A 19,571-nucleotide genomic window follows, 5' to 3' on the forward strand; every position below is an offset into this window, starting at 1 on the left:
TGGGCTTGTCCAGTCACTTGGCAGCAGATACAAGCATCAGCCTCGTCACCACCCTCCCTACTTGCATCTGGGCATGCCTGCTCATTCAGGAGGAAGCCACCACGTCCCAGAGTGTCCCTGCGCTGTGGCTGCCTTGGTGACTTGCACGATGGAGTGTTCCCGTCATAATTCTGCCAAGAACTGTCCAGCTCATCTTCACCTTCCACTGAACCAGGCCGAGAAGGGCCTTCACCAAGCCGTTCTCAACATCAGCTGCATATTTCCATCAGGGAAGAATGAAAAAAAAAAGACCAAACTCCAACTGTTGGTCCACCCATGGATTAGGCCTCTGGTGACTCCTCTCAGAGCACACTCGAGATGCAAACAGCCCTGTTACCAGAGAGTCCCGTAAAGCCCCGTTTGACCCATTTTAAAGCTGCTTCAGTTAAAAACGAAGGGGAAATGCACCTGGATGAAGCCCCTGGTGAATCCGCATCATGATCACGGACCAGGGATACGATTAGCTTGCTTTCACCGGAATGGAAAGCGCATCGTTGCAGACGCAGTCAGGTTAGAAGTTAGCACCCTATCATCTGATCTCCCTCATGACCCATTTCAATTTGCGCTAGGTTTAATATTGTCTTCCTTTTCGGTGGAGGTCGTCTGTTTTACTTTGTGACCGCTATTAGTTTTTACTGTTTTTCTGTCTACGAAATCCAGGATAGGTAAGTCTACAGAGACAGCCACTGGATGTATGGATGCTTGGGGGATGACAGGAGAGGCTGGGGCGGAGGGCAAATTACGGATGAAGAAAATGCGCCACAGTTTTGTGGCGCACGATGCGCGACTCTTCTTGAAATGCGCAGACTACCGAATTGCATGTTGTGTTAATTATATGCCAATAAGACTACTGGGGAAGAGAGCATCCAGATTTCATTAAAAAAAATTTATTTTCATATAAAAGTGCCAAAATATCCACCGATGTCATAATCTATCGCAACAACCAGTTTACACACTAGGAATCAAAACACAAGCATCTTTATTCACATTGTTGAAAAATCAAATTCCTGTCACACATTCCCACAGTAGCTTGAGTCTCTCGACAGTGGGAAGTTGGTGTTTCTATTGGCTGTGGCGGTCCATATGTCCAGGTCCATGGAGGCTCGGAATGGGTTAAAGCCCGGATAGTACTCCTTGCACACGACCGCCTGGTTTTCCATGTGAGTCGAATGTTCTGTGGTGGGACTGATGGGGCAGCAATTTTCATATACATCATTTTGTGGGGCCCAGATGGAGCCAAAAAGTCCAGACATTGGAGATAAGCTTCGGGTGCTTGTGAGGTAGGGCTGGAGTGTAAATGAGAGAAGAAGAAATATTTTTTAAAAAAAATAAAGTTTTAGATAAGCAAAAGGTGCGGTCAAAGAGAGAACCACAATTATCCACATGAACTCCAGTTGTTCTGAGTTGATGTCCAGTCCCTCGGACTATGTGCGCCACCCAAGAACTGTCAAACCAAGTTACTTGGAAGAAATTACACTATTCTCAACAAGCTGGCTACTTTAGCTCCGCTTTTCTCACGTGGAGGCTTAAGAGATCATCATCTGGCTGCATTAATTTCACTAATTTTCACCCCAAGGGAGGGATCACAGGTCAAACATTCTTAATCGACACATCAAGGGGAAAAAAATGGGGAGGATGTATCCAGGGGCAGTCAGGGGTCTTCAGAATGGAGGGGGTCCAGTTTGGAGAATGCCACGACCCTCCTGAGCGTGCTTTTCCTCACTCACCACCAATCACAGGGCGCCCTGGCCCTGTCGTCTCAATGGTATCTAGCTACACACCAGCGTGCATGTCTCTGTGCAGTCTGGGGTGACGTTTCCTTCAGAGGTGGCTGGGGTGCCCTCGTTCACACACCCCATCACTCACAGAGACCTTCACAGGGACCAGCTCGAGCTTCTAGGATCTCAAAGAACCCACCAGCGTTTGATCAATTGGAACCCAAGTCTAAAACCAATGAAGCCCAGGATTAAGGAACCACCAGGAAGGTGTGCAGCTGCCCAGGGCTCCCGGCACGAGCGGGGCAGTTACTGACCGGAGAGCTGATGAAACTGGCATGTCCCCATGCAGTAGGTATGTTGGCAGGGGCACTCCAGGTAGACTGAGAGGTGTGATCAATAAAGTCCGTCTGAACTTCTGCAGGACAGGAGAAGCCATTGGGGAAATTCATGTTTTCTGCGAAAAATGGGCAACATTGACATAGGTAAACATTTTTATGGGGTGAGCGGAATTCCCTCACTCAGGTGGAAAAACCAGCAACATCTCAATCTACTGAGCAGGTAGAGAGGCATCAAGCTATCGAGTCGTTGTACGCTGGGGGTCAGGAAGACCTCGCTCAATCTCTCTCTCCTATGAGCGCTCCCAACCAACGCCCCAGCCCCGCCCCCCCCACATACACCAGGAGGCCCTCAGAAAGAAAGGTTATTTCTCTTGATTTGTCTTGCTATATTTGATAGGAATCTTTCTGACACATGAAACACACTAAAACACTACTATCGAATCCATGGTCAACGAGTCGATTCCAACTCATTAGCAACCCTGCCCAGGCTTTCCGAGACTGTGAATTTTTACAGAGCAGCAGGTGACGTTTGAACTGCTGATCTCCAGGCTAGCAGCCAACAGCTTGTCCCAGAGTATATGGTCAAGATGTCTTGTTGCTGCTCTTGGGTACCATCGAGTCAGTTCCAACCTAATGCACAACAGAGAGCATGCGCCGCCCTGTGTGCCCCCCCCCCCCGTTCCCACGCTTGGGCCCACTGTGGCAATCAGGTGTCACCCCATCTCCTCGAGGGCCTCTTCTCTTTCGCTGCCCCTTTACCCAACATGATGTCCTTCTCCAGGGACTGGTCTCTTCCTCTCGCTCAAGAGGGCTTACCACTCCTTAAAACTTTCCTTTTTGACCTGTGGTGCCAATCGCAGCCACCGTACAGTAGCTGTGCTGGCTGTTAAAAGGAGTATGAAACACGAAGTACCTCTTAGGTATCATTAAAACACAGAGCCTCACAATCCTCTGGAAGGTAACTCCTGTGCCCCCTTGTGGTTAGCACAGAGCAATGCCGCTATCGAAGTCAATCACTGAAATACAGGAAAGGGCCCTTGGCAGTATAGTGGGTTATGCGTTGGGCTGCTACCTGCAGAGTCAGCGGTTCAAAACCACCAGATGCTTCAAAGAGGAAAGAGAAGATCGGCTGCTCCTGTAAAGATTTACGCCGCAGAACCCCAAAGCGACAGCTGTTAGATGCCAGTGGGTTGGTTCCAACTCTTGTGACCCTATGTTCCACAGAATGAGACGCTGCCCGGTCCTGCCCACCCTCACGCTCATTGTCATGCTGAGCCCGTCGCTGCAGCGACTGTGCCCATCCGTCTTGTCAAGGGACTGCCTCTTGTTCGCTGCCCCTTCACTTTTTTACGCATGAAGTCCTTTACCAGGGACTGGTCTCTCCTGATTCCATGGCCAAGTCTCACCATCCTTGCTTGTACTTCCCTCAGGACAGAATTGTTTGGGTTTTTTGACAGTCCAAAGTACTTCCAATATCCTTCACCAGCACCCCAACCCAAACGCAGTTCTAGCCTGTCCTACACGGTTACTATGAGTCGGAACTGACTTGACCGCAGTGAGTGTGTTCGAAAATACACCTGAAGGAGCCTGGGTGGCACAGAGGTTAAGCTCTTGACTGTAAATCAAAAGTCTGGCCTATTAAGCCCACTAGCCATGTCGCAGAACAAAGATGTGGTCGTCCGTGTCCCTAAAGACTTACAGCCTTGGGAATCCGAGGGGCAGTTCCACTCTATGCTACAGGGCTGTGCGAGGTCCAAATCAACTTGCTCACAATGGGTTTAAATTGGGCCTAAAATACACTTGCTCATCCCTTCCTTGAGAAGGCAACTCTAGCTTGCATTTAGAGCTAAAAACACCAAAATAAAAGATGCAAACTACCCAATAAAGTACTATGATAAGAACAATTTTCCATTTTGCCAGGACATTCCTTGCCTTTTTTGGTATCATTACAGCCGAGCCCAAGCAGCTGCAAGCTTTCCCAATTTCCCCTCCAAGCCCCCTTCCTTCCCTCTGGAGCACCAGCCGGGAGCAGCAGAGTGCAGACGTGCTGCTACGCAAGCCGGGAGACAACCACCAAGAGCCCCAGCACCCCACTGGGTAATTCACACTGCTGCTGCTAGTGGCCAGACTCGAGTCTCACGCCGAGTAGGGCCGCATGGGTCCTGACAAATCGCTTCTACATGACTTGCAGGGCTGCCTGGATCAGGGTAATGTGCAGAAGCCCTCGCATGGCGAGACTGAGAGGGCTTTTGTGGAGCAGAGTCAGATTACCGGCAGCGGGGCAGGCACAAGTGGGCCCACACGACGTCACGCAGCAGCATGCTGGGAAATCCTTTCTCCAGGCCCCCCACCTGGGAAAGGTTAGGAGTCCACACTCTGATGACCTGGGAGTAAAAGGTGGCGCAGGGGTTGTTCCAAGGGTGCTTACCTTCTGGAAAGGCATTGTAGTCATTCAGCTCCAACGGACAGTACACATTGGGGAACCGGCCTTCACCAGTTGGGCTCCAATCAACGAAGCTGCTGTAACCAAAGCAAACACGAGAGGCTGGATTCAGAAACAATGTCCGCGAGCAAGCAAAGAAATCGACGACACTTCTCCAGCGGATGGCGCCAGGAGGATTCATGTCTGTGTTCTCTTTACTGCCTTGGCCCAGCGTCCTCATCTCGGCCAGTCGAGAGTAAAGCCAGACGGAGGGACTGTCAGCAGGACACAGGGCCGGAGCTGGGCACACACTTTTAATCATCACCGAGTCTACTGAGCTGACCGCGGAAGAATACCTCTTGGGGTCAGAGCACACACTTGAACTTGTGATTTTAAAATATTCCACACCTGAAATGTGCCTCTTCCACTCCAGAGCAAGGCCGGTGTCCTCTTAGGGAAATAGCAGCTATGACGGATATATGGTTCATGACAGAGACTTGGATCACTTACTGCGAAAACCTGGTTCTCCCAGGGAAGAATCCATCGGGAATAACCAAGTGAACACTGTTCAAATGAGCTGACCGGCAACAGCACAAGGGAAGTGGGTTCTGTGCGAAGCCACGGTTATCAGCGTCGACTCGGGATTGTCCCACTGAATGACACACGAGTATCATCGGGCAACTCTCTTTCAATTCTCTTAACTCTTTGATCTTTTAGATTTTTAAACATGCTGGCGGTAAATACCATTAGAGGGTGGGAATTACGAATAAGTCTTTTTCCTTCAAATTTGCCCGACATTTATATATCACCTTCCACTCTTAAGAAAAGGAAAATAGCAACATGGTCTCCAACGATACTGCTTTTCTTCCCTTTAACGTTTCTTTCCACGCCTGGTTTGTGATTTTCTAGAAACATCACAATGCAATTCCGAGAGGCTGACGGGGACCCGAGGTAAGGAGGCTTGGCCTTGACTTTCGTAAGGACGAGCTCTCAGGGGCACATGTTAGCAGACGTGCAGTTCTACCTGTTATGCACCGGGGGTGGCTCCCGCATCACACAAGGCACGCTGCTCCCGAGGCTGCAGTTGAGACTGCTGGTCAGACACACTGGCTGGGTGGGCCACAGGTCCCCTGGGGAGTAAAGGCCTGGAGAAGAGAGCAAGGGCCTTCAGCACATGTCCTGCCTGTGACTCAACTTCCCTTGTCCTCCAAAAACGCTCTCCGACGCAGCCCACAAATCGCAGCTTGGCAGGCCCCTCCTTCCCAGGACAGTGAGTTCTTACAGAAGACCACGTTATTTGTAGTGCACTAGCAACGAGACCCAACCCACAAATAACAAATTTGCATCGGTAATTTGATGAAACAGAAACAAACTAAGCGCACTGCCAGAGTCAATGTCTATTCATACTGACTCCACTACCACAGGCTAGAACCGCCTCAGAGAGTTTCCCGAGACGACTCACGGAGTAGAAAGCCCCGTCCTCCTCTTGTGGAGCCGGCGGGTGGTTCTGAGCTGTCAACCTTGCAGTTAGCAGCCCAACACCTAACCACTACACTACCTCGCCAATTTGAAAGTAAGTTCAAATGTATCCAGGGAGCAGCAGCAAGTGTCTGTTTTTTTAAGTCAATGCCCTAGGCATCCACCACGTCCAGACCTGGCTTCCATGAGCGCACACGCAGGCAGGCGGGCGCTTTCACAGCCAGGGTATGGAGCCAGGGGGGTGAGGACCCCACTCACCCGGCCACAGTTGGCGGGAGACGAAGGGGACGAGAGACCAGAGCAGAGGAGGAAGAGGAACCGAGGGCGAACTGGAGCTGCCCTTCATCCGAGAACCCCAGGAGCAAGGTTTCCCTCAGCCCCGGCCCTAGGCCATAGCCTCAGCCAGCCCCAGTGCAGGAAGAAGGTGGGTCAGCAGTTCAAACCCATGAGCTGCTCTCGGGTGAGAAAGATGAAGTTTCTACTCCGGTACAGATTTGTAGTCTCAGAAACCCACGGGCCAGTTCTACTCGGTCCTGCGGGGTCACTGGAGTCAGATCTGGCTCGAGAAAGTGAGGTAACTCTGGGGGACGAGGCGAGTTTGGGAGGAAGCAGAGTGGGCAGGCAGGATGACATGTTCTTCAAGCAGGTCTCCACTCCCTGGGCCGCACCATCGCCCATCCACCTTCCTGTCTGGGCGCCGACTGGGGCAGGAGACGGCAGGCAGTGCAAAGCGTGCACAGCGGGTGCGGGTGGGAACATGAGGCCTCTGGGCCTTGGCTGCCCGCAGGGAGAGCAACACCCCTGGCCGCCTGGAGGCAGAGGGCCAGGGAGCAGGCACCACCAGGACCCATGGCGGTCGTGGCAGAGCACTGGGCACCCAAGCCGGGCCCAGCCATCCTTTCTCTAGGGCGCCCCAGCCAGTCCTGTAAAGGGCGATCCGGCCACACCACTCACCTTTATCTCCATCCACACCCAAAGGCACATCAACTGGGGGGAGGCTGGGGCAGGGGGCCTCTGCGTGCTGCGGGAGGGGATTCACGTCTCTGCAGGGGAAGCGAAACACTAGTGTTTTTCTTCTGTGCAGGAGTTGCATTATCTCAATCAAATTGTGCACATTATGCCTGACAGAATCTTCCAATGCCCTCCTCCAAGAGTCAACCAACACACAAGATCTACCAATGTCTTTCTTTGAGGAACAAAAAGCTGAAGTGACCCACAGTCTCACCTCTGCCTGCCATCAGAGAGCAGCAATTTCACCCCCTAGTCCCTTCCAAAGGAGCCTGGTGGCACGGTGGTTATGCACGGGGCTGCCAACCCCACGTTCAATGCCTCCAACTGCTTCGTGGGGGAAAGAGGAGGCTTACTGCTCCCAGAAAGACTGATAGCCTCGTCAGGTCACTCACACCAGGCCAATTCTGTTCTGTCCCACAGGGTCCACGTGATGGTGGCGAGTTTGAGGGGTTCTGTTTGAAGTCAATGCCCACACCGAACAAAAGCAGTCCGTGGAGAACTTCCTTCTTCACACTCGACAATTCATCAGGCCTCCTTTCTTCGTTCAGAGGTCAGACATGGTCTAGCGTAGCTCTATCACTGACACCTGAGCCCCAGGCAGACGCTGAGCATAAATGCCCGGCTCGTTCTTTCTGAGTGATCAGTAAGAGTACACTTTACTTCCCTGAGTCCTTAACAACAAAACGTTTCGCTTTTGTACCCTGCAGACCAAGTACAAAGGGGGAAAATGCAATGGTTGACAAACAATTATTTAAGAAGCACAAACAATAGAAAACTTACACAGGATTGCAGATGTTCTGAGAAAGGCTGAAGGAGATGGGAGCTTCAGAGGGAATGCCATTCTGCGACACACTGTCTCCTGCAGTTAAAACACATTGCAGGGGCATTAATAAACTGTGCACGTTCTGCATGAAAATGCACAGGCGACTAGTTCCATGGGCCTGTGAGGACAGGTGTATTTCTCATTTTAAGCTAGCACTGCACAATCAATTGTGTGTGTGTGTATAGTTTTAGTGGGGCTCTTACAGTATAATTTTTAAAAGGCCTTTTCTATTTTTTTAAATCACTTTATTGGGGGCTCATACAGTTCTCATCACAATCCATTGTACATTTGTTGTCATCATCATTTTCAAAACATTTTCTTTCTACTTGAGCCCTTGGTATCAGCTCCTTTCCCCCCCCCCCCACCCCTCCCCTGCCTCCCTCATGAACCCTTGATAATTTTATAAATTTCTTTTTTCCATGTCTTACACTGACCAATGTCTCCCTTCACCCACTTTTCTGTTGTCCATCCCCCTGGGAGGGGGTATATGTAGGTCATTGTGATCAGTTCCCCCCTTCTCCTCCCCACCTACCCTTTCCCCTCCTAGCCTCCTGATATGGCTACTCTCAATATTGGTCCTGAGGGGTTTCTCTGTCCTGGATTCCCTGTGTTTCCAGTCCTTATCTGTACCAGTGTACATGCTCTTGGTAGAATTGGGGTCATGTGGTGGGGGTGGGGCAGAAGAACCTTAAAGAACTAGAGGAAAGTTGTATGTTTCACCTGTGCTATACTGCACCCTGACTGGCTCGTCTCTTCCTGTGACCAAAAGACTTTTTCTCAACTCACATCCACTGAAAACAGTAAAGCTCAGCATTAAAATTAACTAATTGTTGGAGAAAAAGCTGTGTAAATTCTTCACAGGACATTTTTTCCTGGTGAAAGAAATTTGTCTATATAATTATAGCTACTCCCCTCATGGTTACAAAAGTATTGTGTGTTCACTGTAAGAAATATATAAAAGCAAATAAAATTTTAAGAAGAGTATAACCAGTGTCATCATCAACATTTAGATTTATTTCCTCACATTCTCTTATGTGTACGTCTATATGTATATATGCGTATCATAAATTTTAAAAGTAAAACTAGGCTTATACTTCATGTGAAGTCCTGAGAGTCACAAATGGTTTGCACTTGGCTACTGTGGTAGTTAGATGATTTTATGTCAACTAGACCCTCCTGGCTAGGGGTGGAGTCAGGCCTGTCAATCAGGTCACAGCCTGACCCTGTGAACCTCCTTCACTCTCTGACCGATCCCCTTCCTGCTTCCTGCTCCCTGCTCCCTGCGGGAGGGCTGCCGTGTTTCCCCCAGCCCTGGATGTACAGGGCTCTGCACCCGCCGGCCCGAGACCCTCCTGCCCTCGGCATCACTGATGTGGCTGCGTGAGGCTGAAGACAGGCTCATGGACTAGTGTCGGGCTGACTGTGCTGGGACACTTCTTCACATGTAATTGCTTCTGGATATAAAGCTCTTTCTTATACATATATGAGTGTCACTCAATTTGCTTCTCTTGGCAACCTGGCCTAACACAGACAACTAAAAGAGTGGCAGGGCCCAGCAGTGCCACGGAAGAAAGGGCCTGGCGATCTGTAATAAAGATGAGTCAAGAAAACCTTATGGAGCTCAGCCCTGGGACGACTGGGGTTGCCATGAGTCAGGGACCGGCTGGCAGCAACGCCAACAACTCCGAGTACACTTTGTCTTGGTGTGTCGTCTTTCACACTTTTTACAAGGTGAGGTGTTCTTTTGCTTATGTTCCAGATACAACTTAAGCAGCTGTGTGCATTATATGACTGTGTAGCCGTCCCACCTAGACTGTCACACTTCCTTTGCTTTGGGCCTCTCCCCCAGGGCAAAAGCGGCACCAAATTCTCTCCATACAGACAGAAAAGGGGGGGGGGTGGATGAGGGAAAGGAGGGAAGAATCTGGAGTTGGCATCACTGGAGAAACCCTGCCTTCAGTGGGGTGAAAACCAGGCTTCCCCTGGTCAAGTAAACCACCCACCAACAAACCCACCTGCCATCTAAGCCCAAACTTCTTGGTGAAGAGGACACTGAAGTGAGGTGAAGCAGGTCTTGGCGGCTGACAAAGGATCTCATGTCTAAAGCCTAACACACACCCCTGGCCATAAAACAATCCGCACTCCAACACAGGACAGAGCAGAATGGCCCGTTAGGGTCTCCAAGGCTATCCCATCTTTACGCGAACACGCCGCCTCGTCTTTCTCTGCTGGTGGCTTTGAACTGCTGACATGACAGTGGTCCAACACTGAACCCTCACCACCCTCCCCTGCTGAACAGAGCAGAGTGCACTCTCATATACCCTTACACAGAGTACTATCAGGGGGCTAGCTGGTAACCAACATCTACAGAGGTTTCAGCGGAGGCCCATCGAGCCGAGTCCAACTCATTGTGACCTTACAGGAGAGAGAAGAATGCCCCCAGAGTGGTCTGAGACTGCAAATCTTTACGAGAGCGGACAAGCTCTTCCACCTCCTGAGGGTCAGCTGGTGCGCTCCACTTGCTGACCTGTGGTTGGCAGTTCAATGTGTAGCCCACTCTGTCACCAGGGCTCCCTCCAGCGGAGAGGCAGGAGATGACAGCAAAAATGCTGGTACACCTGCTGAAAACACACCCTCACTGTGGACAGGAATGACTGTACTGGGGTCCCAGAGAAGAGCTTTTACAGGGGCTGCTGCCAGAGAGAATAAGTGGGCGGAGTGGCAGGAAGATGGGGTAGGAACTGCACTGAACACGGGCGCAGAACACATGGGCCCCACCCTGAGTGACTGCCGGGCACACTGTGGACAGCAACAAGACCCGGGGCCTTTCTGAGCCCATGTGCACACACACCTATGGCTCCCACGAGCATGTACCGAAGTTCAGTCAGTGTACAATCGCTTTATGGAAACGTTATCGCAACGTTTCAAGAATTACCAAAATGTGATGACATGAGCGCACACTCTTGGGAAAACGGCACCCACTTTGTCGACGTAGGCTTGCCTCAAACCTTCCGTCTGTTACCCAGTGTGCTACGGGGGCTCCGTGGCAGGCAACAGCTAAAGCGGTTTCAGTGGGGGGTCACCTCCACTGCAGGATCTGTGACCAGTAATTAAGTGAGGTCTGCGTGTCTTCCACAGCCCTGCCAGAGTAGTGCGTTATGTACATTGAGCTGCTAACCTTAAGGTCAGCAGTTCAGAACCGTCATATCCTCCATGGGAGAACGATGAGGCTTTCTACTCCCATAGACAGTGACAGTCTTGGACACCCACAAAGGCGTTTCATCTGTCCCATGGGGTCGCCAGAGGTTGGGATGGACTTGCTGGCAGTGAGCTGAGTGGACACGTGTACTCAAATGTGCTGTGCCCACACTGTCCGAAGCTGGGTCTCCTGAGGGCGCCCAGGAGCCCTTCCGATGCTGGACAGCAGGCTGGGCCTCACAGTGGGAAGAGGAGGGAGAGCAGAGGGGCAGGGTGGTCCCAGAGCCCTGGGAGCCCGAGTGGCACTCACCGGCGGGCAGGAAGTGCTGTGGGGCCGCGGCGGGCCTCTTGTCGCCTCCATCGGAGCTGCTGGTGCTGCTCCAGCTCCCCCAGCTGCCCCGGCTGGCACGCACGCTCCCCGAGGAGCTGCCGCAGTCTGAGCTAGAATCGGAGCAGAACTTTTCCACGCACTTCTTCTCGGGCTGCCGGCAGTAACCCTCTGCGGGAAGGAAGGAAGAAGAAGAGCTGCCAACTCCCTGTAGAGGACGTGGTGGCAGTGACGTCCCTATGGAGCGCGAGCAAGGCTGCTCCACCTCCAGCGGCCGCCACCTCTGCCCGTGGGCGGTGACCGTGTGCGGGCTCATCCTGCCAATGCATAGCACATCTCGTTTAGGGATAAGCCAGCCCACACGAATCCTAAGCTTGTTCGAGAAGTAGTTCTCTAACTGAGGTTCCTCTGCAGGCCTGGGGGAGGAGGGCAATGTTCAAAATGTTTGGGGGTCAGAGAGGGGTCTAAGGAATGGGAATGTTGGGAGGATCACTTCCACCTCATGTCCAGTCCACGGTGAGCAGCGCCCTCTGCCTGGACCTAGCACTCCAAGTTTCTCTACTGCCATCCCAGGGACACGCCCGCGGCCATACGGCAGAGCGGCACCTGGTTCTCCAGGAGCTGCTGGGCTCAGGTATGGGGGTGGGGGGTGGCATGCTTCTCACCTGGCTCCTCCCCTCCTGGAGGCCCTCCCCAGGGCAAGCAACCATCGTTGCACTGTGCATGTGGGAGCTGGGGAGCGGCCTCCCAGGACCTTCCCAATGACCTTCTAGCCTCTGACAGCTGGATCCCGAAAAGGGACAATCTGAACTGTGGTTTTGGTGAAGAAAGGAGACCTGGCAGTATACGGATTATTACACACCAGGCTGCAACCCCCAAAGTCAGCGATTCGAAATCACCAGCCGCCCCACCGGAGACAGATGGGGCTTTCTACTCCCGTGAAGAGGTACTGTCTCGGGGACTCACAGGGGTAGTTCTACCCTGTCCTATAGGGTCGCGATGAGTCGCGATGAGTCAGACTCGATGGCCGTAGGTTTGGTTGGCAGAGAATGGTGACTGCACTGTGGGACTGCCGGAGAACAAACCAGGCTCAGGGAAGCCACAGTTAGAATGTTCCTTGGACGTGAGGATGGCAAGACTCCGGGCTCGCTGACTTTGGGCAGGTCATCACTAGACACAGGTATCGTGGTTGGTAAAGCCAAGGGTTGGCAGAGACAGGGAGGCTGAGACAGGCAGAGACAAGGAGGCTGACAGGTAAAGCGAAGGGTTGGCAGCGACAGGCGAGGTGGGCGGAGACAGTGGCTGAGATGATGGTCACAAACCGAGTGATGGCATGTCACTCTGCCACATAAGGTCACATCTCAGCCAGCCCGATGATAATCAACAACCGGCTTCGGTGCCGGCGGTCTGTCCAGGCTCCCGGGCCTGCAGGTTTCTGGGAAAACACGTTCTTCCCTCCCTGAACGTTCTCTCCTGGGCACAGCTCCCGCGGTGGCATACCTGCCTCTCCCTGCGCGGCAGGCACACTTCCACGCTCGGCAGTTGCTCTCCCGGTCTCCCCAGGGTGCTCCAGCACGCACCAGCTTCTGATCTCCACAGCACCGCTCAGCTCAGGCCTTTCAAAGTCTTTGCACACAAGCTTCAGGTCACTGTGCTCCGAGGGCCTGGAAGAGCCACAGAGAAAGCACACCGTAGTTTACCATGCACACAGATGGACTTCTGGTCCATGAGTCAAGGTGACGTGAAATATGAATCTGGGCTAGCTTAAGGGCCTCCTTCCGCTTCGGGGTCTGGTAGGAGTGCATGACTTGAGTTTTGAAAGTCAAAGGCATCTGGTTCCGCATTTTTCAGCGAGAAGGTTCAAAAGCCACTGGTGGGTGGCATGATCAGAACCTAGGGCTCTCGACAGCGTTCCGTTTCTTTTTCAACACAGAACACGATGTGCAATCGAAGAGCTTGTTCTTTGGTGTCTGGGGAGAGGTTCATCTTATTAATTTAACTACATGCTCACTTATCCCTGTAATAAACATGGCGATAACTGACACAGGCCATTCTGAGAGGTGCAGGGACCACACAGAAGAACATTGTGAAATTCTTCCCAGAGGAAGTTGACCGTTGGAATATTAACAGCTTCCTTACTTGACCGAACTGCTCAAGAAGAGGCGTAGTGAAATACCACTCAGTGGCAATGTGTAAAGCATGCGACGGGAACACCTGCCTATACACATGGCTTCGGTACCCAGCGCTAGGCCTCTGGGATGGAGGGCAAGAAGATCAGGTGCATACCGTGATTCCAGATGCTTTGCCCAGTTGGTGGCCAAGGCCAAAAAAGGCACACGAACAGAAATGAACAGACAGCCACTACCTACTTGTTAAGCTAAGCAGCATGCTCTCAAAACACTGATCAGCGCCAAGTGAAAGTTGATTTTCAACTTAATTGTTTCTTTAGCATGGAAATCTGCCCTTAAAGATAAGCCTGGGTATTTCATGGGTCAGCTGCGTTGTTCTGTTTATACCAGGAAATGACAGCCGTGGAGTTTTGATGAAAACAGGGAGTAAAAGAATCCGGCACAGTGGGACTTTTCTCCAATGGCCAATCCATGACCAGGATGGAGTACTCGCAACGCCCTAACAGGGCCCCTGCTGGCACTGTGGGTTAGGAGTAAGGCTGATGGTTCAGACCTGCCAGCTGCTGCTCTGGGGGAAAACGCGAAGGCTGCCTGTTCCCATCAAGACTCAGCTCGACCCTGCCCGGCAAGGTCACTGTGAGTCAGAAGGGACTCGCTGCCAGTGGGTTTTGGTTAACAGTAGGTATAATTGTGTTGTTCGTACTGTGACTTTCCTACGGGGTCAGAACCTGAGCTGCCTAGCTCCAGTAGAAAGAGTTCTAGAACCTGGGGAGCTACTACAATACTGGGCCCAGACTGCTGCTGGACAGGACTGTGACACACACAGCTGTGCTCCCCAAGCCTGCAGCCCTGTCAGCCAGGGTGGCCAGACCAAGGCTCCCTCCCTCGTGCCTGCTAAACGTCACCTCGGTGGAAGCCTCTGCACACACAAATTTGGAACTGCCAGAGGAAAAGCCAACAGATGCCTGCTTAGACACCTAGCTGAGCTCCGAGGAAAGAGGAATCCTCAGATGCCGGAAATCAATGGCAGGATGAAGCCAGCCTGGTGAGGGCCGAGAAGGCCTACTCAGCAGCCAGGGGGTAGGAATGATTCTCCTATGGCAAGGGGGATGCCCACCTCTGCGCGGGTGAGGTGGGATGGGGCGCTGCATGTGTAACAAAAGAAAGGCAAACTCAGGGATGGGACACCCCTGGGCTGATTCGTAATCAGAATGTGCACCCCTGCCTGGAAACCCCGCTGGGCTCTGCCTGCCCTGCACAAGCTCTGCAGCCAACCAGCTGGCCACCCATCGCCTCCACTCCTGCAGCTGTTAGGGGCCTTCCTCTGGTAGGACTGAACTCCAGGGGGCCCATGAATGGTGACCCTTCCACCTCACTCCAGTGGAAGCCCAGCCCAGCCTGCCCAGCGCCTGTGCCCTGCGCTTGCTCAGACAGCTGCTCCCACGGCCTGAAGGCAGGCCACAGACACACGTGCACCTCATCGGCAGAATGCACTCCTAGCACGGAGAGACAGCTTTGCCATTCTGCAGCTTTCAGCATTTTATAACGGCAAAGGCAAATGAAATGTTTAACAAAGTCTGAAAACACACGTTCATTTTAAGAATAAATGTTCACCTAAAACAAATGGACACAAACAGACGCCTACAACCACATGATTGCCTGCCCATCAGCAGAGCGGACACAAGACTGAGAGGGAGAGGTGCCAGGCCACACAGCAAAACGCAGATCACATACCTCGAGGTTGGAGTAGCTCCCTTTTTCTTGTTTTTTCTACATGTTCGGTTTTTATTCCAATTTAAATTTTGTGTGTGTCCTTCCTTTTTCTCCTGAAGCTTCTTCTTCCTAGAAGGATCTTCTTGCTAGAGAGGAAAGAGAAAACTTTTAGGGGTTTAAATGGACTAATAAAAACCCCATGTTTGGGGTTCAAAAAAAAAAGTTTGAAGACCCGGCCCATCTAAGCCAGACCTTTCCAGCACTGGCGAAGGCGGAGACCTATGTCTCTCAGCCGCTAGCTGGTCCTCCCGTCCCTCCCTTTCCATGCCTCCTCCCCAGTCCCAGCAATCAGAGAACGAGGAATAAAGAACGAAAACATCGCCAACAAAACTCTGCGGGGGCTGCAGAGGAGAACCAACTACTTCAGTTTACAGTGAACCTGCCATTAACTCCAGCGGCAACAAATCCACCCACCTCCACCTGTAAAGGTGTAACTCAAGTGAAACCTACTGGTGAACACTCGACTCAGGAGTAACTTGTGTATTTGGTTGTTTAGGGATGACCTTGACAACAGCCAAGTCCTCAAAGAAGGCCTTAAAACCAGTTTGGATAAATAAATGTTGATTAAGTAAGACAAGAATATGCCTGGATTTTTGAAATGTGGTTCTGGAAAATGTAATTCAACCGTAAATCTTTACAGGAGCAAACCCATCATTCCCAGAACAGCAGATGGCAAGTTTGAACCACCAACCTTCTGCTTTGCAACGGAGTGTTTCAGACACGGTGCCACCTCCTTCCACCATGCTGTTCCTAAAGGCCCGGGTTTAGCTGCAGATGGGATATGGTGACAGCGCTCGCTGAGATCCCAAGGTTGCTCTGCTCAGCAGGTCAACCCCTGCTGCCTGACCTCACAGAAGCACTCTGTCCCAGGGAGCCCCTTCTTGGCGACTCTTACTGGTGACTGCTGCAGTTAGTTGCCATCAAGTCAATTCCTACTCGTCTGTACAGAGACCGGTTTCCAAGGTGACCTTTCAAGAACAGGTCACCAGCCCTTTCTTCCGACTGCTTCTGGGCGGGTTCCAAGAGCCCAACTTTCGGCCAGTGGAGAACTTAACTGTGCACACCCCCAGAACTTAATAGACTTTAGACACACAAACTGTAAAGAGCAAGCATAAACCCATTTCTTACTTAGTTTTCTCTCAGAAGGTTGGTCCTAAGATGAGACTAGGAATCCCATAAGGTTCTCACATATACTCAAATCTAAGAGAGCCGTGAAAAAGAAAATTAAAAGGGTCCAGATCAGCGGTCTCAACCTGGGGGTCGAATGACCCTTTCACAGGGGTCACCTGATTCATAAAAGCAGCAAAATTACAGTGATGAAGTAGCAACGGAAATACTTTTATGGCTCCTCACAACATGAGGAACTGTATGAAAGGGTCATGGCAATAGGAAGGTTGAGAACCTCTCGTCTAGATGATGCCCAGTAAGGGACCCCGCTCTCCCCCTCAGTCTTTATGCATTGAACCGCTGACCTCAAGGTGAGCAGTCTGAAACCACCAGCTGCTCCGATGGGAAGAGGAGAGGCTTTCTACCCCTGTACAGAACCGCAGCCTGGGAAGCGCACGGGGGCAGTGACATGGTCCTCTATGTAAGGGTCAGTAGGAGTCGGCATCGTGGGCAGCGAGGAGGTATCCAAGGTTACAGAACTGCGAGTGGTTGCTATTCAGAGAGCTGCCCTGCAGGGTTTCCAAGGCTGTACACCAGTGTTTCCCAAAGTGGGGAACACTGCCCTCCCCTAGGGGGATGGGGGCAGCATGCCAAAAGGATGGGGGGCTTTGAAAAAGCAGATACTTACACTTTAAACCTGGATTATGAACGACAGTACAAAAGTTTTCCATTGCTGAGGAAGTGTTCCCCCCCTGAGAGGGGGGTAGAGAAGCCAAATTAAATCTGGGAACCTGTGCCCTTCACAGAAGCAGAAACCTTTGTTTTCTGCCGCGGGGCTACTGGTAGATTTGACCCACTGACCTCTCGGCCAGGAGCCAACACGTAACCACTGCACCACCAGGTGCATCAACAGCCTCCTGCTCCTGTTGAACATGGTGTGCTTCAAACACAGGAAACCGAGCTGCAGACACCGCGAGATCAGGGAGTGCTTCCTGCTTCCGACGCCCCTTTCCCCTCTTAACATGCACACCTTCACTCTTCGTTTACACACACGACAAGCTAAACACAGAGTCCTCTCCAAAAGGACTTCATGTCACCTGCTTGAATGTGATGCTAAACAGGTGTTAGCAGGGACCAACCAGCTTTATTCATGTATTTCTCACGTCTGCATTTCTGTGAAGAAACCACCCTTCTCCCTCGAGGGCTGAGAAAAGCTTCTCAAACCGGGCAAGTGTCTGAGCGTCCCTGTCACGTACAGTGGTCTCATGCAGACGTAGATGTCACTCACACCTGGCTGCCTTTCTCAAGTCCACTGAGGCGCGTGTCATCTCAGACGGGCAGGAGGGCAACTACATTCAGGACTGCGGGTGATGGCACTGCTTGGTCAGGAGTGCCAGGTTCCCTCTGGGAGGAAAGGACAGTGTGGCGCGGGGCAAGCTGCTCTCGGGTGTGAACAGAACAACCAGGAACAAGGTCCATAAGCCCAACACCAAACTCACTGCCACTAAGTCAGTGACGACACCCAGCAGCTCTGCAGGACAGAGCAGCACTGGCCCTGCGGGTTCCTGAGTCTGTCACTCGTCAGGGGAGGAGAAAGCCTCATCTTTTTCCCAAGGAGAAGTTGGTGGTTTCTAGCACAGAAGGACCATGTTGTGAACAACCAAAACCAGTTCGCCTTTCTTTGAAGCAGGCTTTGGAGGACAATAGCTAAAACCAAGAGAAATTTGGCAGCAGCTGACCATCTCTCCCTCTCAAGAGGGTTAGGGGAGTCCCGAGCCAAGATGGCAGGCAGGAAGGAGAGGAGGGGACCACAGCCCCAGACTCGGTAACCAGTGAGAGGTCAAGTCGGAGACAAGCAGGTCTCTCTGCTTTCTGCCAGGCTCTCCGATCAGAAGGCTGGGTTGACCAGGTAACAGAGACAAAGGTATTTCCCCCGCCAAGGAGACCTTGAAGAGTCACAATCCTGACCCGAGGTGACTCTGAGGCCACATTTTCATTGCTGCTGAGTTGGCTCCAACTCAGGGCCCGCTGTGTGCAGCCCAGAAGCTTGCCCGGCAGGGGTTTCCATGGCCATTCCCTCACTCCTTGGGGGCTTCTGGACACACTTAACCCCCAATCTTTCTATTCACAGCCGAGTGTGGGAACCATGTGCCATTAATTAGGGACTCCAAGGCAAACGCTGTGTGGTTTGAGTCTGGGAAAAAAATCAGGCACGTTAGTTAGCCCCTCTCTGCCTCAGTTTACTGGTTCTGTCTTCTCATAGGGTTGTAAGGATTACATTGCACCACTCTCTTGGAATGACAGGGACGAGCCAAATCCCCTGCTCTCCCTGGTAAAGCGCTCGCCTCGCAGGGGTGGGGCAGGGAAGGCATGCCTAAGCTTTAGTAGAAGCAGAAGAGCAAACCACAGCGGAGAAACCACACGGGCTGTACAAGAAACTCTTAAAGGCACAGAGCACAAGTCAAAACCACGCAAAATGCAAAAGGGCAAACTAAGGGAAAATGTAAAAGATACATGCTATCAGAGACAGACCGGGAGTTAAAACACCTTCGTATTTCTACAGAAAAGAGAGAGGAAAAACCCACGAATGCTCAACAGAAAACTGAGCCACAAGCATAAAGATTGCCAGAAGAAATCTAAAAGGCCACAGAACATTACGCATTCACGGAAGATATTTCATAATAGAATGCTTTTAAGAAAGGCAGATGAGAGATCAGCTCCTATCGCCTCACCTCATTCCACTTCAGTTTGTTAGAGCCCAGATGTGTTGACATGCATGGTGATGTCTGCAAACACACTTTGGCAGCTGAGTGCTATTGTGAGGAGCTGGCTCCGTGCAGTAAGAATTGGAATGGGTTGAACATTTACTCATTTGCCTATTAAGTGATGGGAGTAGATTGGATGAGTTGTGCGTGTGTGCGTGTGTGTGTGTGTGTGATTTGCACAGAAAAGGAAATGAAGCGAAAGGATTGCCTTTCCCCAGTGAGAGATGCAAACAGAACTACAAGACGCTATTTTTCACCTGTCATTCAAAAAAGGAGCCCCGTGGGGAAACTGATAAGCACTCAACTACTACTCAAAAGGTTGATGGTTCAAACCACCGGCCCCACAGGACAAAGACTTGATGCTCTGCTTCCATAGAGATCACAGCCAAGAAAACTCTATGGAGCTCCGAGGAGCCAAAAGGGACCCATGGCACCACCAGC

General features: G+C 51.7%; 1 protein-coding gene across 4 annotated transcripts in view; it reads right to left on the minus strand.

Annotated features, from left to right (window-relative positions):
- Positions 1–912: 912 nt before the first annotated feature.
- TMEM131L (transmembrane 131 like) overlaps positions 913–19,571 on the minus strand; it is a 182,111-nt gene continuing 163,452 nt past the window's right edge. For 2 of the 4 annotated variants that reach the window (XM_075543675.1, XM_075543673.1), the window contains exons 27-35: positions 15,220–15,344; positions 12,857–13,020; positions 11,339–11,527; positions 7,788–7,866; positions 6,951–7,039; positions 5,542–5,662; positions 4,524–4,615; positions 2,072–2,211; positions 914–1,325 (exon numbers count right to left, since the gene is read on the minus strand). In XM_075543675.1, coding sequence (XP_075399790.1) covers positions 1,050–1,325; positions 2,072–2,211; positions 4,524–4,615; positions 5,542–5,662; positions 6,951–7,039; positions 7,788–7,866; positions 11,339–11,527; positions 12,857–13,020; positions 15,220–15,344 — 1,275 coding nt within the window. In that variant the 3' untranslated portion in view covers positions 914–1,049. Of the gene's footprint in view, positions 1,326–2,071; positions 2,212–4,523; positions 4,616–5,541; positions 5,663–6,950; positions 7,040–7,787; positions 7,867–11,338; positions 11,528–12,856; positions 13,021–15,219; positions 15,345–19,571 lie in introns of all 4 variants that reach the window. The other 2 variants (XM_075543674.1, XM_075543676.1) reach the window with 2 other exon arrangements.

Source organism: Tenrec ecaudatus, chromosome 3 (genome assembly GCF_050624435.1).
Source record: "Tenrec ecaudatus isolate mTenEca1 chromosome 3, mTenEca1.hap1, whole genome shotgun sequence".
In the NCBI taxonomy this organism is placed as follows: Eukaryota; Metazoa; Chordata; class Mammalia; order Afrosoricida; family Tenrecidae; genus Tenrec; species Tenrec ecaudatus.